The 24,084-nt window shown below is 56.3% G+C and overlaps 1 protein-coding gene across 1 annotated transcript in view; it reads left to right on the forward strand.

Annotated features, from left to right (window-relative positions):
* Slc13a3 (solute carrier family 13 member 3) overlaps window positions 1-24,084 on the forward strand; it is a 62,695-nt gene that overhangs the window by 36,160 nt on the left and 2,451 nt on the right. Inside the window, exons 5-12 of the mRNA XM_026390980.2 lie at window positions 892-1,074; window positions 4,623-4,748; window positions 7,325-7,420; window positions 8,186-8,290; window positions 10,636-10,733; window positions 14,318-14,430; window positions 20,696-20,857; window positions 23,145-23,282. Coding sequence (XP_026246765.2) covers window positions 892-1,074; window positions 4,623-4,748; window positions 7,325-7,420; window positions 8,186-8,290; window positions 10,636-10,733; window positions 14,318-14,430; window positions 20,696-20,857; window positions 23,145-23,282 — 1,021 coding nt within the window. The remainder of the gene's footprint in view (window positions 1-891; window positions 1,075-4,622; window positions 4,749-7,324; window positions 7,421-8,185; window positions 8,291-10,635; window positions 10,734-14,317; window positions 14,431-20,695; window positions 20,858-23,144; window positions 23,283-24,084) is intronic.

Below are 24,084 nucleotides of genomic sequence, written 5' to 3' on the forward strand. Positions count from 1 at the left end.
ACTCGGGAGGCTGAGGCAGGAGGATCGCAAGTTCAAACCCAGCCTCAGCAACTTAGCGAAGCCCTAAGCAATTCAGGGAGACCCTGTCTCTAATAAAATATTAAAAAGGGCGGGGGATGTGGCTCAGTGGTTAAGCACCCCTGGGTTCAATCCCGGTACCGAAAATAAATAAATAAATAGAAATTTAAAAATTTATAATGTCATTCACACAGTTTAGTAACCCGCCAAGTCTCTCCGCGGAGTGTAGTGGACACCTTTTTACTTCAATAGATACCTTTTTACTTTAGTAAATTCATGCCAATATCATGATCTCCTAAGGATATAATCAATTCTTCATTTCATTTCTTCTTGAACTCTTCCACTGCACGAGGAGAACAAACAATCCAGAAAACTCAAATAAAGAATCAAAGAGGAAACAACACATAATCCCACCTCCTTCTAGAAAGGGACCAAACAACGCTGTCTGCTTGATTCTACATTTCAACACTCACCTATTCACAAAACATGAACATTTAAAAAGAAACCCTAAGTTGTACCGTCTCCTGCCTTTGGCTGAGTCTGGGTGATGGTGAGCTCTTATGTCAATGGACGTTCGTCCAGTCACCTGTCCCCATATCCGTACAGCTGCTCCATCCAGAAAGAGAGCCCCTTGGCTTGGCTGGTCCCTTTGGGTGGACGTTTAGTTTGCTTTTGATTTAAATAACATTCAATGCCACAGTGAACTCCTGCGCCCACACCTGGGGCGGTGCCTCATTTCTTTAGGACACCTTCCTGCAGCGAAGGTGGTCAACGTCTGGGCTGAATCTGCCTCTAGAAGGTCCCCCAGGCCCCACCCCGGCAGCTGCTTCTCTGGCTGGGTTCTGAGCGGCTTCTCTGTGGGTGTTCAAACAGAGGCCACCCTGACGAGGTGGAGGCCCCGCAGGATCTGCCGGCTGACTCCAAGAAGGAGGAGGAATATCGCAGGAACATCTGGAAGGGCTTCCTCATCTCCATCCCCTACTCGGCCAGCATCGGGGGCACCGCCACCCTCACGGGCACAGCCCCCAACCTCATCCTGCTGGGCCAGCTCAAGAGGTAAGAAGCAAGTGCCCCTCGCCTGGGCTTCCATCCCAACCTCCGCCTCCCAGGAAGGTGTACAGAGGCCTCCTTTGGCCAGGCTCTAGGGACACAGAGATGCTCGAGGTCAGGGACACCTGTCCCCTCTGCCAAGGTGACATTTAGCAGAGACCTACAAGTGAGGGCATGAGCTGTGGGGACACAGGTCGGGAGAGCATTTGAGACCTGGGGATCAGCTGTGCCAAGGCTTTGAGGTGGGACTTTCCTGGAGAGCCCAGGGAACAGGAAGGCACGGAGAGCCAGGACGCTGGGGAGCACTTGTCCCAGCTACTCAGGAGGCTGAGGCAGGAGGATCGCTTGAACCAGGAGTTCCAGGCCGGCCCAGGGGACAGCAAGACCCACCCAGAAAAAGAAAGGAAGAAAGATGAGCGAGGCTGGTGGGCGAAGGAGGTGTGAGGAGGCAAGGTTCTCAGCAGCACCCGAGGGACCAGATCTTCCTCCACACGGGATGGGAAGGGTGGGGAGGGGACAGCAGAGGACTGACATGGTGCTTTAGAAACTGACCCCTGATGGGGCTTGCTCTGTGGCTGGGAAGAGCCGAGAGAGGCCTTCAACCATGCTGGGGGGAGGGGCTGTGGGGCAGGCTCTGCTCCCCGCACTGAACGGGTTCCCAAGTGACAGGGCTGCTGGCAGCCAGGGCAGGAGGACAGAAGAGAAGGACTCTTCACTGCACGACCTCATCCCGTTATCCCAAGCCTTTAGTTTCTTGAAGTTTAAAAGCTCAGTATTTCAAGATTCTGTGTCTACGGAGTTCAGATTCCAGGATTCTGGGAGGTTCTTTTGCAGTGGAGATGCATCCTGTGATTGTTGATTTGCATAACTGCAAACGTAGCTTTTAGCAAACAGCAGCTAACAGTGGTTGAGATCAGTGTGGCCACAAATGCTAGCCGGCCTCTCTGCCTGGTGCTCAGCGGTCACCATCTGTGAGGATGGTTAGGAGAGGGGGCCCTGTTGGTCTCAATCTCGTGAGGACGGAATCAAAGTTCTCTCTTTTTGCTTTTTGTTCATTATGTGGAGCTGGTTATAGATCCAGGGCGTGCTCTGCAAGCGCTCCACCAGAGCATGCCCCCCAGGTTACTTTCATGAGAAGTTTTCGGTACCCCTTCCCTCCCCGTTTGGCCTTAGTGAACTCCTGGGTGAGATGAATTGTCACCATACTCTCAGATCCCAAATCCTTTCATTTTAAGATTTCAGCTTCACATGCCTCAGAATCACTGAGGGAGGTGAGGAAATAGGTGTGGGCCTCCCTTTCAGAGATTCTGACTTAGGAGGTGTGGGATGGGGCCTGAGCCTCCCCCTGTACCAGTGCTTTAAAGCCGCCAACCCCAGGTGTCTCTTGGTCTCTAGTCTTGCAGCACGGCGGGCTTGTGCCTCGTGGTGTGGATCCGCAACAGACAAGCCAGAAAGCTTGTGGTCCTGCTCCAGGGCTGGGAGGGTCCGGCGTGGCCTTCTGCTTTCCTACTTGTGCACTGAGAGGTGGCCCTGGGCTTGCTGAAGCCCGTCTCCAGGGCTGGACAGGAAGCCGTGGGCGCTGGGTGCAGGACCAGGGTCTGAGTTGGGGCCTGGGGGGTACTGGGAAAGAGAAGTCACGGTCAGCCAGTTTCCAGGCCGCCTGCCTACCCTGATGTGAGCAGGATTGTGTTTCAAGTTGAAAAGAAATCAGGGAGGAAGCACTGGGGCTGTTAAATGAAAATGCCAAATACACAGGATTTTGAGTAAATCACATGCAAATTGTATGCAAATACGCTTGCATCTATGCAAATTGTATGCACAAACTTGGAACTTCTGGTGGAGAGAGAGACTGTAAAAGGAAACCTCTCCCATTAAGAAGAAAGTGGCTGCCCTGCCTGATCCTTGGCCCTGCTTCTAAACACATTTTACTGTTTTATTTTGATTATCAAATGATACAGGCACATTATAAAACAGAAAACTGAGAAAAAATTAAAAGTATAGAATGCCTGCAGTTCCACCGCTCCCAGGCTTCCCTCCGGCTCCTTTGTGTCCAGATACTCATTATCAGTGTAGCTTAGCCTTTGTTTTGTGTTTGGCAGTTCTGGGGATTGAACCCGGGCCTCAGGCCTGCGAGCAAGCTCTGGACCACTGAGCTACATCGCCAGCCCTGTACTATTTTGGAGCCTGATTTTCACATTCAAATTTTATAGAAAACAAATTTTTAATAGCTATCAATTACCCTGTTTTGACTAAGTGTCACACTTTATTAATCGTGAGCATTTAGATTGCTTTCATCTTACTTTTATTTTGTCATTATGAATTATAGGACTGACCGCGTATCTGCTAATATGTTAATATTTTAGAACAACATTTTTCTTTTTCTTTTGTCTACTCACAGAGGCATTCTTATTCATGGTAGAAAATACAGATGAAGAAAAAGAAGGAAATACAAGTCTCTCAGGGTCCCACTCTATTGTATATTCATATTTTTATTCATTTGTGTGTTTATTTTAAAATAACTTTATATTTTGGTTATTTATTTATTATTTATTTTAAAAGGCCTATGAGCACATGTGTGTTGTCGTTTCACAACTTATTTTTTTCCTTTCCAGTCTAGCACAGACATTCCCGACTGCATTTGATGGCTGTTTCCTTAATGCATATTTTTAGTAACAATTTCTGGATAAGAGGGTACACACATTTTTTTAAGACTCAATGCACTTTTTAAAAAAAAATGTTTTTAATTTGTTGTAATTAGTTATCCATGACAGCAGAAGGCATTTCGTTTCGTTGTACACAAATGGAGCACAACTTCTCATTTCTCTGGTTGTGGTGACTGCAGAGTCGCACCGTTCACGCAATCGTACATGTTCCTGGGGCCCCGATGCCCTCCTCATTCTGCCTTCTCACCTACCCATGCCCCTCCTCACCCCTGCCTCCCCTCTGCCCAGTCCCAAGTTCCTCCAGTCTTCCCGTGCTCCCTCCCCGCATTGTGGATCAGCATCCACTCACCAGAGAGAACATTCGGCCCTTGGTTCAATGCACTTGACCAAATTCTTCTCGGGGAAACATTGTTCCACTGACCAAGCACCAGGAATCCCCGTCCCCCACATCCTCCCGGCCTGTTGCCCTGGATCCTTCCTTTCAGGCTGATGGTGTGCTCCAGTCGGAGGTTGAGCCCGCGTAGCAGAGAAAGACCCCCCAGGGACCTCACCGTGGGGGCGCAGGCCTGGGCTCAGGGAGGCCATCCAGCTAGGGCCAGGTGGCAGCCCACGTGCGTTTGGTTGACTAAAACCATCTCGGTGACCTTCAGGAGCACGCCAGGCTGGGCCTGCTGGGCCTGCTCTCACCTGGAGACTGGGGAGCTCGGTGGCCGAGCACTGTGCTCCGTGGTCCCCCGTGGTCCCCCGTCCCGCTTCATTGGCTCACCCAGGTGCCCTTCAGTCCACGAGGTCAGAGTCCAGCGTCCCCACAGAAAAGGAAAGGAGGATCCCGGGGCCCCTGTGGCCGCTGCACCCTGACCGCCGTCCCCTCCCCGCCCCCGCTGTCCTCAGCTTCTTTCCGCAGTGCGACGTGGTGAATTTCGGCTCCTGGTTCATCTTCGCGCTGCCGCTCATGCTGCTGTTCCTGCTGGCCGGCTGGCTCTGGATCTCCTTCCTGTATGGGGGCCTGAGTCTGAGGTACCGCGCCTCATCCCCCTGGTGGCCGCCCGGGGACGAGAGACACCTGGCTCCCGGGGTGGGCGTCTCCGTGTCCCCCGGGGACAGCTGTCATCAAGCCCTGTCCCTGCTCCTTGGTGAGCCAGCTTTGGTCACTGGGTGGAAACCCCTGACAGAACAGCTCGGGGGAGGAGACGCTCGTTTGGCTTCAGCTTCAGGGGTCCCGTGGTCCCCTTGTCCATGGCTCTAGGCCTGAGGTAAGGCAGACATCACGGTGGAAGGGTGCGGCCGAGGGACACCAACCCACTATGGCGGCCAGGAAGCAGAGTGACCCAGGGAAGAGCCAGGGACAAGACCCAGCCCACGGCCGTGTCCCAGTGACCTCCTTCCCACCTGCCCAAAGTCCCACCCAGTGGTCCATGCAAACGACCAAGCCATCAAGGGGTCAGTCCCCCGACGGGATTTCACCCTGGAATCCAATCACTTCCCAACAAGCCTGGCTGCTCTCCCAACACGGAGCTCTGGGAGGTGCCGCAGCGCCAGCCCTGACCCCAGGTCTTGGCCTCCCAGGGTGTGGGATCGGCTGTGCAGGCCCTCGGTACCGTCCCCTCCTCGACCATCATCCATAGCCCTGTGCTCTAATAAGGTCAACACTCAGGCCAGACAAGAGGGGGTGCAGGGTCCCCGTGGGGCCCGCTGCAGGGTGTCCTCTGGGCGGCTTGAGGACTGGTATGAATCGATACTGAATCACGTAACGGAGGAGACATTCCTTTACCCACACTCATCAAATCGACCCGCTTTGAGAAGAAGGCCCCAGCTGGGTGCGAGGGAAGACTAGAAACTTCCCTAACATGTTCTGGAACAAAGAAAGAGCGAGTTCCAGGGGGGCCCAGAGACTTAGGCCAGCCCTGGCTTCTAGCCAAGAGGCGATAATGGTGATTTACTTTCCGCATTTGTTTTTACGGTTACTTTATTTATGAGGGAAGTCTTACTTCCCTTTATGGGTGGATAAATTTTTCTACTTAAATACATTTCCTTAATTAAGCGGCGAGCCTATTAGGAGGAATATATTCACTAACCAGGAGCCCGGTGGGGTGCAGAGACGGCAGTGTTGGCTCAGGGAGGTGCGGATGCCCAGAGCTGGGGGAGCAGGAGAAGCAGCTCCGAGCTGGGCCTGGCAGCCGTGCCCACTGTTCTTCTCTGACCAGGTCCCTCCCCTCATCTCCAGGCCTTCATGGGCTCATCTGTGAAATGGGACCAGCGGGAGCAACTCTGGAGCAGAGATGTACAAATGCTTGAAACAAGAGAAGCTGGGTGTGGTGTTGGCTGACTCAGATGCCTGCCAGGACTCCTGAGGGCGGGAATCCAGGGCTCAAAGGCCAGCTCAGGCCAGGGAAGCAGGCCCGGGGACTCGGATGGGCCCGAGTTCAAGTTGTGGCTCGGTGCCGTCCTACCCAACTCTGGGCCTCCCCGAGTTTCCAATGTCTTCGTTGTAGATTGAGGATAAGAACTAGCCAGGGCCCAGGTAACAACTGCATGAGGGAAGGGCGGGCTGCACCGCGGCTCCTCGTCTCACCTTCCTGTTGCAAAAGCACCTGCTGCACCTGTACCAGAGGAGGCTGAGGGAGGAGATGCAGTAGAGGGAGCCCAGTGAGAGGGATGTTCTGGGTGCACATAGGAGTGGTTCAGGCCAGCCCCCCAACTCCATCTTCACCTAGCAACGTCCCCTGGGCCCCTGAGAGGTGCCTGACATAGGAGCTGATAGGAGCTGAGGTCGCAGCCGGGAGAAAGGCAGAGACCCAGGCAGCCCCCATTGAACTCGCTAGACGGGGAGGCCCCCAATGAGGAAGCCAAATCCAGGGAACTAGGATGGCAAGTACAAAGGCCCTGGGGCCCGAGGTAGCAAGGAGGTAAAGAAGGCTTAATGACGTCTAGTGCACGGATCTGGGTCGTCTGTGCTTTTGGTGTCCTAAGAAACTTTTGCTTGATCCAAGACCATGAAATCATACCCTGTTTTCTTCTAAGAATTTCATGGTTTTAGCTCTTATATTCAGGCCTTCAGTTCATTTTGAGTCAAGTTTTATGTATGGTGTGAGGTAGGGCCCAGATTCTTTCTTTTGCACGTGGATATACAGTGGCCCCAAGCACTATATACCGACAGATCGCTCCATCCCCGTGGCAAGGTCTCGGCTCTTTTGTCAAAATGCAGTTGGCCATGGAGCTGGGGTGCCTTCCTGGGCTCTCAGTCTGTCCCGTCTGCGCGTCCAACACCACCTCTGAACACCCCGCTTGTCCACGCTGATCTGAGAGGCCGGCTTGCTCACAGGCCCAGTTCCCACTTGGGTGGGTCTGACCCCGACGTCCTGTTTTGCTCCGTTGATCTGTGTCCACGGGCCCGTTGGACCCTCAAGAGGGTTTTCAGCCTGGGCCTCATGTTTTCGGACCATCAGCCAGACTCTGGGGCCACAGCTGTAGGCAGGGGAGGCAGAGGCCCTCCCAGCATCGAGGACAGAGGTGATGGGGCTCGGCCAGGCGGGTGGGGGATGGCGAGAGTGGGACTCAGTGCGCGGCTGCCCTCCCCACTCTCTCTGTTTCAGGGGCTGGAGAAACAGGAAATCCAAGCTGAGAGTGGACGCAGAGGAGAAGGCGCGAGCTGTGATTCGGGAAGAATTCCAGAACCTGGGTCCCATCAAGTGTGTGGGTGTCTTGGGGTGGGAGAGAGCGGACCGAGTCCCAGGAGCCCGCAGGACAGGGACTGGGTAGACCCTGGACCAACAAAGCCCTCAGGGTGCTGGGGGTGGGGACCTGCCCCTTCCCACCTCAGGCTCGTGTCTGACACCACCTCCGGTGGCTTTCAGCTCTTGTTTAATGCCCACCACCCATGGGTGAAAACATCTGGGCTCCACCGGTCCCTGTCCAAGGCTGGCTGTGCACTACTCCTTGTGGGGCTCTGGGCATTGTTCTGACCCTCTCTGGGCCCTGCTGCCTGGTCTGTGAAGTGGGTACACCAGGGAGCCACTTCCTCTTGCATTTGGAGTCTCCCTCCCCAGCCCTGCACCCCTCTCCACGTCTGTCCCTCCCTGTGTGTGCTCCTCTCGGTGGCTGTCCCCTCCTGAGTCCTGTCTCCTCTGTCTCCCTGACGGTGCCTCTCTCTCTTCCCCCGTCTTTCCCTTTTCTCTCTGCCTTCCACCTCCGTCTCTTTTCCTCCTTTCTTTCTCTTTCTTGCAGATTCCCAGAAACCACTGGGAGGGGGTGGCCTGGTGCTGAGGCAGGGTCCTGGGCAAGGGCGGAGCCGGGGACGGAGCAGTCACACCTCTCACCCTGCCCTCTCCCTGAGGCCTCCCGGGAGGGAGGGAGGGAGTCTTTTCAGCTTTCTCAGACGGACACCTGCCTGGGTCCCCCGCCCCTGCTGCTGTCACCTGAACCCAGGCTCACCTCTGTGCTTGTCTGTGCCACAGGTTCGCGGAACAGGCCGTTTTCATCCTGTTCTGCATGTTCGCCATCCTCCTCTTCTCCCGGGACCCGAAGTTCATCCCTGGCTGGGCCAGCCTCTTCCCCGCCGGGTGAGATTCTGGGATGGAGGCCAACGGGGAGGATTGTGGGGTGGGCCATGTGGAGCTGGAGAGGCTGCAGACCAGGACACCCGTGTCCGAGTTTACACCTGTCGTCCCGTGTAATTGTGTCATTATTACCCTCTGAAAAGAGTTTAGGCTTGGATGATAGAACATGCATATATTCAGATATTTTTAAAAATAGCCACCTAGCTGGGCATGGTGGTGCATGCCTCTAATCCCAGCAATTTAGGAGGCTGAGGCAGGAGGATCACAGGTTCAAGGCCAGCCTCAGAAACTTAGCAAGGCCTTAAACAACTTAGTGAGACCTTATCTCTAAAAAATAAAAGGGGCGGGGATGTGACTTAGTGGTTAAGCACCCCTGGGTTCACCTCCCCCTGGGAGCCGCCAAGTCCTCACTGTGACTTGGGTGATAAAACTTGATCTACTAAAGGTTGTTTTAAGGCAGAAACATGTAACTTCATGGAGTCAAGAGAATTGACTACTGTTATTCTTTTATTTTTCCAGAATGATTTTCCAGGTACTTTGTTAAATTTTTCCTAGATACCTCATGGATGCTATAAGCATTTCAATGATACAGAGAAAGTGAAAAATAACTCCAAATCTCAATCCCCAGTTCTGACAGACATCTTTTCTGACTTTCAATAAAGCCCGGCCAGATCTGTTTCACCTTTTGGTCAAGTGGCTGGTTACAGGACTGGGTACATGTGTCCAACCTGGAACTGTACCCAAGACTGTGTATACATTGTGTTGTGTATGACCATGGATACCTTCTATTACAAGTTCATGACACGTCAATAAAACTCCTGACAATTAGCTAGAAAGAACTCCAAATAGAAATGTAATCTCAGTAAACAGATGGGCGTCTGTTTTTCTCTTTTTTAATTAGAAAAATTTTGCATACTCACAAAAATTCAAACAAGACCAAATTTAAAATGAAAGAGTTAGTTGCCCTTCAACCACCCTCTGCCCAACTCCCGAGGACAATCACAAGGAACAGTTTGGTGTGTGACATTCCCGATACGCAGACACATATCAGTGTACACATGCATGCACACGGGAAAATCTGATCCTGAACAACTTGCGATTTCTGGTTCACTTCATTCTTTTTGGGCCCTTCCAAGCATTCTGTATCCGGGAGGATCTTATTTTATCTAACACGTTCCTTACTGGGCTATGACCAGTGCCACAAATGAGCCCTTCCTTTTTTCTGTAATTCACAAAATCTTGGTTCTATTTCTATGTCGATGAAGATTGGTGCTATCTTTTACCTCTTTTTAAACAGACAGATTATTTTGTAATGTGGATGAAACAGGCTTTACTTAACATGTCCCTATCAGAACTCCTCCCCGTTGTCTTACTGATAGTGAACACCCCTGTTCACAATCTGTGTGTGAGTCTCATAAATCATTCCTGAGGGTGAACTCCTAGGAGCAGAAGAGATCAAGGAGCGTTCGCAGGTACAATCTGCGGCGTGTTTTCCGCTGCCTTCTAGAAGGTTAAGCCCGTGTGTCCTCCCTCCCCCGCCCCCTCACCAGGTTCCTCCCCCTTGTAGGTTTTGACAATTTATCAGCAGATAAGTGGTATTCTGTTGCTGTTTTTATTTGTATTTTTCTGACGTCGGGTACTGGGCCCCCTCCAACCCTCAGCTGTGTGCCTTCTCCTGTCTCCGTACCTGTGAGCCCAAAGCTCCTGTCAGGAGCGGGCTCTGGGCCTCAGGGAATCTGGAGCCAGGCCACCCGGAGGTCAGGCTCCTCTCCGCGTAGCCGGGTCTGACCCTGAGCCAGCCTTTCTGCTCCCTGACCCCCTCTTCCTCCTCGGACACACAGCCTGCCCGGAGGGCCCCGCATCTGCCGAGCTCCCCCAGAGGCCCTCTGTGGGTGCTTAGGAGGTGGCATTGAGAGGTGGCTCCATCGCACCCTTGAGCTCCCCACAGGGAAGTACCCCACCTCACCCAGCTTCCCTGCTCTCCTGCGGAGGTGGGGTACTTCCCTGTGGGGAGCTCAAGGGTGCGGTAGAGCCCTGGGGGCCCCAGGGACCCCGTTTTTTGTAGCTCTCCGAGTCTCCCCTCTCTGGCCAGGTCCCTCCTGCTCTGGTCCTTGAATCGGGAGGATCAGCGTTTGGCACCAGCCACGTCTAAATGCCCCGGGGCTAGGGAGAAGGGCCTTTGCCTCCCTGGGGGTGGCCCCACACTGCGCTCAGCATCCAGTGGCCCTGTCCCCAACAGTGCCCCCTTCCCAGCGCACTGACTCCCGTCCCAGACCCTCAGTGGCGGGCCCGCCAGCCCCGGCCTGCTGAGAAGCCCAGGGTCACGTGCTGTGGGCTTCTCATCGTAGGTTTGTGTCGGATGCTGTCACCAGCGTGGCCATTGTCATCGTCTTGTTCTTCTTCCCGTCCCAGAGGCCCTCCCTCAAGTGGTGGTTTGACCTCAAAGGTAAGGTGGGCCAGGCTGGGCCTCGGGGTCTGCCAGGACCGTGGTCTGCCAGGACCGTGGCCTGCGGCGTGGCCTCAGGGACCTGGGGCAGCACTGTACTGACCAGTGGTCCTGCGTGTCCCCCTCGCAGTGTGAGGGACGGCTGGGGACTTGGGACTGCCTGAGGTGGCATCCAAGATGTAGTTCTGGGCCAGGCCCAGCACTGGCCGTGGCTGCACAACCCATGAGCCAGGAATGGCTTTCATATGATTGAAAACAATCACAAGAAGAACATTCCCTGACCGTGGCGTTGGGAGAAACCAGCGTCCCGTGTCCACAGTCAAGGTGCCTTTCCGCAGGAGGGAGGCTCGTTTTCCCCTTAGTTATGTAAGTCGACCCCAAGGCCTGATGTTGCCCCGGCCCTCGGCCAAACCTCCTTCCTGAACAGTGGCCGGCCCCTCAGCCAGGGCAGGAGGCGCAGCTGGTGGCCTGAGAGCCAGGCAGCACAGAGCCAAGCTGGGCGCAGTGAGTCGGAGGCAAAGCTCAATTAAAAGCCACATTGAGGAAAATCACCGCAGGCCCCTAAGCGGGAGCCCGAAGGCTGAGGGCCAAGTGCCAGTCTGCGACCCCACTAGGTGTCCAGCAGATGGCTGCCAGAAGGCGGCACCAGCACTTGCCACCTGTGACTAGCCCCGTGTCTGTCTCAGGCAGGGAATGGGCTCTGGACCAGGAGTCAGGGGTCAGGGGTCAGGATCTAACTACTTCCTGTTGTTGGGGAGACTGCACAGAAAGCCAGGTGTCCCCAGGGTCCCACACAGCTGTGGCCTGGCTGGACCCCAGGGGGCCTGGCCGTGGGCTCCCCGCTGAGCCGGGCTCAGCTCTTCTCTGGACCTGGCCGCGCTCCTGCCTGACGGCCCCTGCTTTGCTCCCGCCTCGTCTCTGAGCTTCGTTGCTGGGCGTCTTCCGAGGTCCTGCTGCCTCTTGGTGGCTGCCTCCCCCTGGCTCCGGCTTCGCCCCAGCGCTGCCGCCCCCTGCCCTGCCGGGGTCTCTGCTAGGGCCACCCTGGGACATCTGCTTCTGCAGGGTTTCTGCCCCCACTCCAGCTCCCTGCGGGACCCTGCCCGCGGCCCTCCTTGGGCACCTGCGTGGGCACCTGTGTGGCAGGACTCCTCTCCCAGTCGGCCCCCTCCCTGGCGGCTCAGAATGGGGCTGCTCCGGCACCTTCTTACTTGGGCGGATCTTCCCCCAGAGGCCACCTCACGGCCTCACGGGTTCCCGGCCTCCTGTGACGACTGCCCAGGTCAGGTGGCCTCTCCTGAATGCCCAGAGCTTCCTCTGGCTGGGCTGCAGGGGGTGGTGACGGTGATGCCCGCTGCTGCCCTGTTCTGGTGCTCTCCACCCGGCTCCTGGGCTCTGGGGCCTCCTACAGGGAGAAGGGCCCCTGGGGGGGGCTGCATGGCCTCTCAGTGGTCTCGGGATCAGGGTTGCTGGCTCCCAGTCCGTGGCCGGAGCACGTGGCCTCCTCATCCATCTCCCCTGTCACATCCTGGTACAGAGAGCAGCGTCTGCCCCTGGAGGAAATGGCCGCAGAGAGGAGGACAAAGGTCAGGAGCCTGGCATCCTGGGGAGCAGGCTGTGCAGACCCGTGCCGTGGGGCAGACGGACGCCCGCGGTTCCTGTCCACGGCCGGCACGCAGGGGGGCAGGACTGGTTTGGTCCGATGTTTTCAAGAGAAGCAAAGATTCTGGGCTTGTGTGAAATCTCCCAGATTTGAAATGTTGGTCACCAATTCAAATGACAAAGCCAACACCACGCGGGCCAGTGGCAGTCGCACTAGGACACCATGAGTGGAGCTTGGTCCAGGCAGTGTCACTGTGCCACCTTAGCCAGCATTGAGTCCCTGGTGGGCAGGGACTCTGAGCACCACTGTCCTCTGGCCACTGTGTCCTGTGCAGACTGGCCAAGATGACGCTTTGTGTCTTAGCCCTCAGAACTTGGACGGTGCCTTAGAGAGTGGTCTAATGGTCAGTGTCCAGGGCGAGAAAGTGACTTGATCAAAGTCACCCGAGGAGCTTAAGCAGGACGTGGAAACCAAGCAACTTGGGTTTCCTCTTCACCCCAACTGGCCGTGTCCACTCTCCTCCTCCCCCTTCCCGGCCCGCCAACAGGTGGGGTGTCTCCCTGCTGGCCCTTTTGTATCCCAGGTGTCCAGAGCAGTGTGTGGCACATGGCAGGGCCTCAGGATGAATTCGTCAATTGAAGAACCAGGACTTACTATGGGCCATGTCCCCGGCTCGGCCCTTTGCCCACGTGGGCACATTTCATCTCAGCGCCAAAGTCTCTGAGGGAAGTGCTATCACCCTGCCTGGTAGATGAGGAGGTTGAGGCTCAGAGAGGTTGAGTCACCAGCCCAGGTCACACAGCTGGTGAACAGCAGAGCAAGGATCAAACCTAATCCAAACCTGTGCTTGCTGCCTGTGCTTCCTGCTCTAGACGCCAGCCAGGTGGAGCTTGAGCCAGAAGTGAAGCCCACCTGGCCAGAAGCGGGCTAATAGGAAACAGTGGCAGGGCGTGGTTGGGCAGGACAATCGTAAAAAGGGCAACGTTCCTGCCAGTGGTGCTACCAGGTGGCCGGGGCCTTCCCCTCCCTGTCCTGCTCTACCTACCACCCAGGGGGGTCGCTTACTCTCTCAGGCCCCTCCCCCCTCTAATGAAATAGGGTGGTATCACCTCCTGCCACCTCCTCTTCCGAGTCTGGCTTAATTGCGTGTTGGTTGGTCCAGGAGTCTCCAGGCTCTCCCTGGGGAGGTTCCTGAAGCGGCTCTTGTTGTTTTCACTTTCTGACCACAGAACCCTGTGGAGGCCGGGTGAACCTGGGGAAGCCAGAGGGGCAGGAATGTCAATGGGGACTTGGGAGCGGCTGCCCCCTGCTCCCTTCCAAGAGTGTCCGCCGCCCAGCAGGGGGGCCCAGGGTGACATGCAGACACTCACAGTGACTTGGCTCCAAGCCCTGGGGACGCAGAGGTCAGCTCCCCTGCCCCGCTCTGCCTCAGGCAGTGTTCACAGGGCTGCCTCCCGGGCCAGGCCCAGCCACCCCCTGCTGTCGTCAACAGTCTCCGACCAGTGTCCCTGTGCCACTGTCTGGACTGTCCTGGCTGCTTCCCAGCCACAGGGACAGAGCAGGAGCTGGTGGCGGTGGCTCATGCACCCTGCACCCGGCTCGCTGCCGCCCTCCTCACCACTGCCCACGTGGGCCCTGCTGGGGAAGAGAGGCCCAGGGGACCGCCTGGACCAAGCTGCTCTCGGTTCCGGTCCCGTTGTTCTAGGTCCCCCTTCTCCCTTCCTGCTGGGCCTGGGGATCCCACCGGCACCTCCCCGGGGGCAGATGGGGGATGTAGGTGGTGTCTGGCCTGTGGGGCGCCTGGTCCCCCACATCTGGAGCCGAGGCATGGACACCCCCTCGTGACACTCACGGGGTTTCTCCAGCACGAGGCCTTGACGTCCCGGGACCCCTGAGTGTCCCCACGAAGAAGGGGCTGTGGGGCTGGCGGCCCCCTCCTCAGGCCCAGGCCCCTGCGCATTGCTGGGTCCCTCTCTCTGCCCAGCTCCCAACACGGACACGGAGCCCCTGCTGACCTGGAGGAAGGCCCAGGAGACGGTGCCCTGGAACGTCATCCTCCTGCTGGGCGGGGGCTTCGCCATGGCCAAGGGCTGCGAGGTAAGAGCCGCCTGTGGGCAGGTCCCCGTCCCCACAGCTCAGACAGGAGAGGGGGTGGAGTGGGCCCGCGGGCACAGCCAGGTTCCTCTTTGACAAAGAGGGACAACCATGGTCCCCGACCTCGTGGGCCGCACTCAGCAGAGGGAGAGGGAGGAGGTCAGACGCGGAGGCTCCAGGAGCTCGGGTGGCTACAGGACAAACGTGTCACAACTGGAGGGTCCTGGGAGCGCGAGGAGTAGGCGCGTGTGCTGGTTGCACTTTCCTTGTTCAGCTCCCGGGGCCTCCCAACGACCCTGTGCGGCAGGGGCCCTGAGGATTCCCTTCTGTAGATAGGAAAGCTGGGACACAGAGAGGTAAAGTAACTTGCCTAAGGTCACACAGATGGGGAGTCAGGATGAGAAACCAAGGAGTCTAGAGTCTATGTCCTCGACCCCTGAGATCTGCATGTTAGATACTAGTAGCCGTTGTTTAAAGCTATCCCGAGTGTTATTCTAGAAGGCTCCCTGAGCGCAGAGTAGGGCTGGGGCCGGGCAGGCGAGGCACAGAGCAGATCCAGGAGGCGCTCACTCTCAGGCCACGCAAGTCCACAGTCGGTCGGCACTGCCCAGAGGCAGCGCAGCCTCGGCGTTCAATACCTGTGTTGAATCATCTCATTTAATCCTCACACTGAGCCCCAGGGAAAGATGAGGCCTCCATCCCTGTTTTACAGGAAGGAAGACTGAGGTGTGGACAATTAGGGGGCTCCCCAAGGTCATGAGCTAGGCTCTGCGGGGAGCTGGGGTCCAGCCCCGATCTAGTCCCAGGCCCCGCCCTGTGGCCCTGTGCCGGGCAGAGAGCTCACTGACGGCACCTTGAGAACCTCCCAGGCGGGTTGCACAGGGCTGCTGCCCTGAAAGGCAAACAGCAGGCAAGCAGCGAGAGGGGAGGAGCTGGCCGCTGGGCTCCGCCCCCACCCCCGTGGCCACGCCCACAGCCAGCTCGCGGGCCTTCTGACTTCACTTCCACCTTGATCCTCAGTTCAGGTCACGTTCCGAGCGGGACACCTGTCACCAGGGCCTATTGTGCAGGTGACCAGATTTGGGGGCCGAGCTCTGCTCTTGTCACTGGGTGCTTTGACAGGCCTCTCAGCCTCTCTGAGCTCCAGTTTTCTCATCTGTGAATCATAGATAAACCGTTTTCTTCTACAGAAGAAACGGGGAGAAAGTAGGATGATAACGACCCCAGGCTGACAAGTGCCCGTCCGCGCCCTCACCCCCTCCTGGGGCCACATGGACTCTGAGCTGCGTGGGGAGCAGCGGGTCCTCAGTTTGCACCCTGGAGGGAGAGAAGAGAGAGGGAGAGGGGTCCGGGGGACACCCGCCCCACAGAGGCTTTAGAGCAGCGTCCTGACTGGTCAGAGGTGGCCAGGCCCTGGTCTCCCAGTGTCCACTGTCCGCGGACCTGAGCTGATAGGACTGTGGGCCAGAGGGCTCTTCTGGGGCCAGGTCAAGCTGACTGCACGCTGAACCTCCCCCGAGAGGACCCCCCCAGGGTGTGGGAGGCACACACAGGTCCTCCGGGAGGTCCTCCTTGAGGCAACTGTTGATGAGGATCGTTTATTCCAGAAAGAGAAACGCACACAAGTGAGCAGAATTCAAGGAGAACAAAAGACAGGTGAACAAAAGGACTTTTTTGGTGTCCATTTTAGGAATTTCAAGGCCAGAGAGGTTAGGTGACTGGTCCCAGGTCACACAGCTCTCTGGTAGCAGGGCTGGATAAGAACCCTGGTTCATCTGCCCCTCTCTGTCGCCTCCTGTGGGGTTGTATCAGGGGAGGCTTCCTGGAGGAAGCGACTTGTGACTCAGGTCTGGCCTGAAACGCAGTGAACAGGTCCCCTGGGTTGGAAGCAGAGCTCCGCCCTTCTTCCTGTTTGGTCTTTGCCGAGTTATTCGACCTCTTTGGACCTCGGTGACCTCACCTAGAGTGGAGATCAGGGACCACCGCAGAGTGGTCGGGATTTGGAAGCGGCAGCGTGGGGGCACTGAGGCCTGACTCACTGGCTGCGCTGCTTGGAAGCTGGGGAGGGGAGCTCCGGGTCAGGAGCCATAGTGCCATCAGCACAGGGACCTGAGCCCAGCCCCGCCCAAGGCAGGGGACTGGGAGGGCGGCCTCGCCTCCCGGAGCCTCTGGGCTCGGCGGGGGCAGTGGCGGGTCCTGCTCCCCGGGGCCAGGCTCAGGGAGGCCGGGCTGGCTCTCGGCCCAGGCCTGGGCAGCGGCCCGGGTTCTGTTCAACAGGGCCTTTGTGTGGTGGCCCCCCTCTTCCCCAGCCTCTGCTGGTACCATCCTGTCCCCGGGCAGCTGAAGCCCAGCCCAGGAGTGACAAAGCTAAGGCACAGCCCAGTGTGTTGGCCGGGCCACAGCCAGGCCACCCGAGGCTTGGAGATCCTGGGCTGGGGCCCAGCTGAGGCTGGGCGTGTGGCTTCCCCGGGGCTGAGTCCGAGAGCTGGAGGCCCAGCCTCGTGGACGTGGGTCTGCAGCGTGTCCCCACTGCAGGGCTCTGCGGCAAAACCGTGTGCTCACGACTGCCCACCCACATGAGCACAAACCCAGGGACTTCCCAGGCCTGCACATGAGCCCACGCACGGCCTGGCTCCTGCCTCACTCCCCAACCTTGGCACGACCTCTCCCTCCTTCACTGCTCTCTAGTTCCTCTGACCGCTGGCTCTTCCTCAGCCACGTCAGACTCACTTGCACCCCAGGACCTTTGCACCACATTTCTCTGTTGAATAGTCTTCCTGAGATCTCCACGTCCATGTCTCAGCCCCGTGGAGATGACCTCCCAGGCCACCGTAACTAGAACCGCCCCGTCCTCCGCTCCTCTCTTCCCACCCTGCTCATCTACTCTCCCACGGATCCGGGCAGTGTGTGCTTATTGGTGATCTGTCTCATGGGGACAGGGACCAGACCTGTCCCAACCCCTCAGGTCCAGGCATCCAGGAGTGATGCTCAGAAAGCGTTTATCGTTAGGATCCAAAGGTGGCGATTTTGAAAATGGATGACAATATAGAGAAGGGCCTGGAAGAACAGCGCCCCCAGGTGCAGACCAGCCGCCATGGCCGCGAATGTGTGACCATCTCAGGGCAGAAAGAGTGGCCTTGTTCTTGGCCTTCAGATACAGGAGTCACAAGAGCCACTTCTCTACCGACAGATTGAAGTCACAGGCGCCTGGTGCTGAGTGGAGCAGACCCTGGGTCAGAGACCCGAGCTCTCCCCATCCCTCTCCTGAGGGGAACCTGAGGCTCGTCCCTCTTACTGCCCCATCATGGTGGGGGACAAGAGCTGGGTGGCATGGCCCAGGCCCAGACTCTAAGCCCAGAATCACTCAGACGAGTCATTTCACTTATTTGGGCGAATCACTCACCCTCTTTGTGCCTCGGTTTCTTCAACCATGACGTGGAGGTGTGTGCCACCCACTTTGGGGGTTGTTATGAGGATCAAGTGAGTTCATATCAGCAGAGACTTAGCAGCGTGCCCGGCGCTGAGGAAGCTCTGTGTTGTGTGATAAATGAAATATGTGATAATGATTTTGTGCAGTGCTGAGTATGTACAGGGACTCTTTTTACCTGTACTTGTTCACGATCACTTAAAGAAACCAAGGAACAGAGATGGTAAGCCGCTGCCCAGTGTCACCCAGCTGGTCAACGCGGCCATGAATGCAGCGTCCCACAGGCGCATACAGGACTCTTTGTTTTCCTTCCTTTAATCCAAGTCACTGGTCTTGCCTCCTAAGATTCTTATTCAGGGCTGCAGAGGCACAGCGGAGGCTGCTGTTTTACGAGCCTTTTAAGGGATTTTTGAGGACACCAGGAGAGTTGATTTCACACCCTGAACTTGAGCCACAGCGGCCTCCTGTCAGATGTGGCCCTGCGTAGAGAGGAGGCCCGGGAAGAGGATCTGGACGAAGTAGGAAGGGGGAGGGGGCCTCATCACGCTAACCCAGCCTCCCTCCCTCCCGTCCTGCAGGTGGCCCTCGGTCTTGTCATCCTGGGGGCCACCAAGGAACACAGTTGACCTCTGCACTGGGTGATTCTGAGTCCTGCCATTTCTGGCATCTGGTGACTCGATGCTGCACCGGGCTCTTCCCGGGTCCTTGGCCACTTCTCTGGGCACTTTAAACATCAGTTCTCTCTCTCAGCAGCGTCCAGGACAGCACTGCTGTCCCCCGTTTACAGGTTCGGGAGTCAGGCACAGAGAGGCCTGGCGGCCTGGCCAGGGCAGCTCAGGCAGGAAGGACCCCGCCGAGAAGCACCCTGACTCTGGAGGCTTCTCTCCACTTTAGGCCGTGCTGCCCCTGACTTGGCTCTCACTGGTTCCTGGCACCCCTGGGGACATCCTGGGGACACCCCTGGGGACATCCCTGGGGTGTGCGTTTCCTAGGAAACAGAGCTTCCGATTCCAAGGAATGGGAAAGGGAAGGTGAAGTCCCTTTAGTGTCCCCAGCAGAACCCCGGGGAGCTGGGGGCTTTCCTCTCCCAGGAAGCTGCCCAAAGTCCCTCTTGCGAGGAGCTGCACCCGGGACCTGGGTGGCTGCTGGGCCGTTGGCAGGAGGCCCGGCTCTCGGAGGCCAAGAGGCAGGGGGGCCCTGGGCGTCATCCTGGGCCGGGGCATTGACATTGCCTGCCACCTCCCCCTCCGTCTAACTGCATGTGCTCGGCTGGTCTGCGCCAGCGCTGCGGCCTACGGGAAAAGCCAGTGGCCCCCTAGTTCCTCGCCGTGTCCCCAGGCCAGGGAGGCCCGTCCTGGGCCATCGGCTAGTGCAGGTGGAGCAGAAACCTCCTGATTCTGCAAGGACCTTTCTGCAGTGAAACATTTTAGCCTTTATTATTCATGCATTGAAGGTAAATTGAAAGTCACGTTGTACAACTAAGTGTAGTGTTCTATTCATGTAAACAGAGCAACGTGTTTTATTTACAACGTGTTCTAGAAGCCATCATGAAGTCTGAAGTTCTGAATAAACCGTGAATCTTCTATTACACATGAAAGAAAATGGGCCAGGTTTCTTTGGCAAAACAATGTGAATTGGTAGCAGAGGATCCTGGGTTGATAGAAGGACTATGGCAGGAATGCATTTGATTTTAAATGTTAGGGCTTAATCCAGCTCTGCCCTTGATCAGTTCCTAAACCTATACTTCTGTCGTTTTTGAGGAGAAAACAAGCTACAGGAGAGCCATGGAGCTTCGTTGTGATCTTATGTGGCACCACCAGGGGGCAGTGTGCAGCAGCACTGGCCCTAGCTCTCGGTCCCGCAGGCCGCGCAGCATGGCTAGAGTGGCTCAGGGGACTGACTGTAGGGAGTTTTCTTCCCTTCCTTCCCTGGCCTGGAGGACTGTGGTCAGCTCTGTGTGCTGCTCTTAATTAAGAGATAAAGTGACAAAGTAGTGTGTCCAGAGGAAGTGGGGTGTGGGGAGCTTTGCAGAAGCATGTCAGCTCATGAATCAGATGTGGATCTCAGTCACTATTTGGGGGATGGACCGTGGGCAGGGAATCACAACACCTTTCCAGGCTCGGATTCCCCACCACCACCCTCTCCCCATAAAACAGGGACAATAAAATCCACCGTACAGGATGGCTGGGACGAGTCAGCAGGTAACGTAGCAGGTGCTGGCTCCAGAAAGCCTCCGTCATGACAATTCTTATGACAGGAAACAGTAGTACAATGCTAATAATGTTAGTGTTTACATTATCATTGTAACAGGCATCCTTATTATGGCTCATAAATATCTTTGTTCTTAATAATCATTGACTGTGTTGCTTTTGACATATGTTCATTTGTTCCATATTATATGTGATATTTAGTATATCTTATATATAATACTTCGGTACATATCCACATATTATTATATAATAATCACAACAATAATGAATATTTCGCATAAGTAATTGTAGAGATTTTGTTAATTGATCATCGTTGGAGGAGTGAGACTCGTGGGGAAGGGTCTGATCTTCTCCCTCCGGCTCAAGTTGGCGCCTCGGGGTGCTAGAGCCTGTGGAGATAGAATTTCTGATTCTAACCAAATGGGTCATGGGGACCCTGGGTTCCAGCCCCTGGCTGGTAGGGTGTGAAGTCTGGGAGGCCGAGCAGCTGGCTCTGATGGTGCCCTTGGCGGTGCCCCCGCCCCTCTGCCCCGGGTCTCCCGTCTGCGCAGGGGCAGCGCTGTCCCTGTGGCAACACCCCGACCCCCTGGGCAGCCAGGTGGGCTGGTGTGAAGGCTGTGCCCACCCGCAGGAGTCGGGGCTGTCGGCGTGGATCGGGGGGCAGCTGCACCCGCTGCAGAACGTGCCCCCGGTGCTGGCCGTGCTGCTCGTCACCGTGGTCATCGCCTTCTTCACCGAGTTCGCCAGCAACACGGCCACCATCGTCATCTTCCTGCCCATCCTGGCGGAGCTGGTGAGGGTCCCTCGGGCCAAGGCGGGGGTGGGCACACCTTCGGGGCAGGGAAACCCCTCCCTGCGACAGAGCCCTCCTAGGGACCCTGGTGTCACTTCTGTCTTCCGAAATGCGTGGAAGTGTCAGAACCACGGTGTCATTTAAAAGATAGGGTTTTTTTTTTCCTTCAAGAAATGCATAAATATGAGTTAATATGTTCAAAGTGAAAACAAACAAACAAACAAGAAACGCCCTCGTTGGGGAAAATGAACCCGCGGTGACATGGAGAGTTTTCTGAGAAGATATGAATTTCCAAAGTTGGATGATGTGGAAAATCTGAGATTCTAATAACAGGCAAAGCTGTAGCCCCTCTCAAAAGCAGGCCTTTCGACTGTTGAGAACTTGGGCCAGAGAATTCTCTGGGGTGGGTGGGGCTGTCCTGCGGGGTGTGGGGGTGTTGAGCATCATCCCCAGCTTCAACCCTGGGGGGACTCATCACACTGAGAACCTCTGTTCTAAAATCGCCAGCCCAGGGGGTCTCATCAGGGACCGGCTGGAGCGATTTATCCAGAATCTACCTTTGCTGGTGAGAGGGGGCAAGTCTTCAAGGAACAGAGAGTTCCCACCTCACCCAGCTGGTCCCCAGCACAGAAAGAGAGAGGGCCTGCAAGCCATCCAGGAGGTCAGCAGGACCTGATGCCAAATCCAGACAGAGAGGAGAGGGGGAGAGAGAAGGGAAAAGAGAGAGAATCCAATCTCACGTGAACAAAGATGCAAATACTGAAGCGAAGTGAGTCCAGGATCATATGCAAAGAACAAGAATAATCACAATCAGGTAGATGGTATTCTAAGAATCTGTACCAGGGTTAGCCTCAGGAAACCATCCATGATGTTTTACACTTAAACAGATTAAAGAAGACCAAGCCATACGACTGTTTCAATATGATCCCAAACTGACCAAATCCATGTTGCGATCACATATGGTGTCTATGCCTGGAGTGCCAGTGGTGGCACACAAGCCCTCTTGCCTGCTCTGTCTGGTTTGGGTTTTAGTTTGCTTATTTTATGTATCAATTTGCAGAGAAGTCACACTGAATCAGCACAGAGCTATAATGTATGCTTTTTCAACCACTGGGGAATATTTCGTTCTAAATGGATAGTTGCTGATGAGTTTAAGCAATCTTGGGCTCATGATCATATGGGTGACTCCAGGCTGCTATTACCCAACAAGGCTGCCTTGATATTGCCGGGTCTGTGCATCCTTGATTACTTTTAGAGAAAAGGCCTACAGCTGAGATTCTTGGATCAAAGAGCCTGTGCATTTAAAAGGTTAGGTTTGAGCAAATTGCTCTTCAAAGCGACTCCCAGCTTACCCTCCCACCAGCAGTGTGGGGTGGCACCCCTCACACCCTCAAGTGAAGTCAGATTCAGTCAGACCGTTTCCCAGGATCTCAGGGACCTGGCAATAGGGGTGCTGTGGGGGGGGGGGAGCCCAGAGCCTGCTCTTGCTGGAAAGCCTCTGCAGGACACATTCTCTTCTCATCAGATCCACAGAGGGCCGTGTCAGAGCTTCCCCAGGAATTTTCTATGCTTCTGGTTTCAGAAACTCCTTAGAGGGGCCCCAATGTCCTATCTTAAGTGGCAGAGATTGACCGACATGAATTGCTGGTGAATCTGTCATGTAGCAGAGGTGACGCACTGGGGACTGCTGCCTGAGGTCAACCCACAGACAGCTTACTCCACAGGCTTAGAATGTGGGGATGCTTGCAAGTGATGCAGCCCGAGCTCTCCTTGTTACTGAAACGCAGCCAGCCCCGACACAGGTGCCCAGAGGGGAGGACCAGGTATGGAGCGTTATGTCAGTGCCCTGGTTCTCAGTCCCTGTGTGGTCCCTGGAGGCGGCAGCAGCAGCACCACTGGAGAAACTGTGAGAAACACAGTCGTGGGTTCTGCTCAGACCTGTTGGACCAGCCCCTCTGGGGAGGCAGGGCAGCCATCTGGGTAGTTCCGAGGCTCACTCCCATGAGAAGGTCCTGGCTAAATCGCCCCAGCTGCTCCCTAATGAAACAGCCACGTGGCCCTGCGATGTCACTGACTTTGGGAACCTCTCTCCATCTTGTCCTGGTCTGCTGGCCCCTTCCTGCCTGTGTCTGTCTGTACTTCTGGCTGCATGTCTCGGTCTCTCTGTGTCCCTGTTCTCTGTCACTCTGCCCATCTCTGTGCCTCCGTGTCCTTCTCTTTCCAACTGTCTCTATCACTCATGTGGTTGCTCGGTGTCTGTCTGTGTCTTGGTCCCCTCCTGGCCCAGGCCATCCGCCTGAGAGTGAACCCGCTGTACCTGATGATCCCGGGCACGGTCGGCTGCTCCTACGCCTTCATGCTCCCCGTCTCCACGCCCCCCAACTCAATCGCCTTCGCCTCCGGACACCTGCTGGTCAAAGACATGGTGAGTCTGGGCATTCCTAGCCACAGCCTGGGAAGCAGGAGGCGGGGCACCAGGCAATGGGCAAAGCGTCCAGGCTGGACCCCACGCCCTCCACCTGCCCCAGTCTCTGAACAGCTGTTCTGAATGAGGCTGGGGACAGGTTTCAGCCAACACTCTGGGCTAGGCTCACGCTGAGACCATTCCAGCAAACACGCCTAGTGACTGCTTCCCACAGTTCGCTTCAGGGACAAGGGGCCTGCCCCTCTCTCTGGGCACTGCTGTTTTCTTGGTTGTTTGACCAGCAGCTCCGTGCCCAGAATCTTTAGGAGAGGGGGCAGCAGACACGCTCTGGGACTTAGGGGGGTGGCTTCAGTGCCCAGGAGTGAGACAAAGGAAGCAGAAGCCTGTGGGTGGCTGGGGGAGCTCAGCATCTGAGCAGGGCTTCCTGTCCCCTCTCCCCAGCTGGGGCCAGGACCCTCCCTCCCTCCCTTCCGCCTGCCGCTCTCCTCCAGCAGCTCCTCCCTCCCCACTGGCTGCCTGGAGCATTTGTTCAGCGTCCTGAGCTGACACAGCCAAGAAGGGTGATCAGCGTCAGCAGGCAGGAGACCCCAGCAGGATAACTGGAGAGAGAGGGACCCAGGGTGGGAAGAAGGAAGAGCAGACAGAGGAAGGGCTGGTGCATTCTGCGCTCTGACCACTGGGGGCAGCAGCGTGGCGAGGCCGGGAGACAGGTGGCAGAGCTTTTAGAACGTGAAATGTGAATATTGCTAAGCTCTAGAAAATGGACAGAACCCGGCATGGGGGGTGGAAGAGATGAATTTGA

This window comes from Urocitellus parryii, chromosome 6, assembly GCF_045843805.1.
Source record: "Urocitellus parryii isolate mUroPar1 chromosome 6, mUroPar1.hap1, whole genome shotgun sequence".
NCBI classification, from domain to species: domain Eukaryota; kingdom Metazoa; phylum Chordata; class Mammalia; order Rodentia; family Sciuridae; genus Urocitellus; species Urocitellus parryii.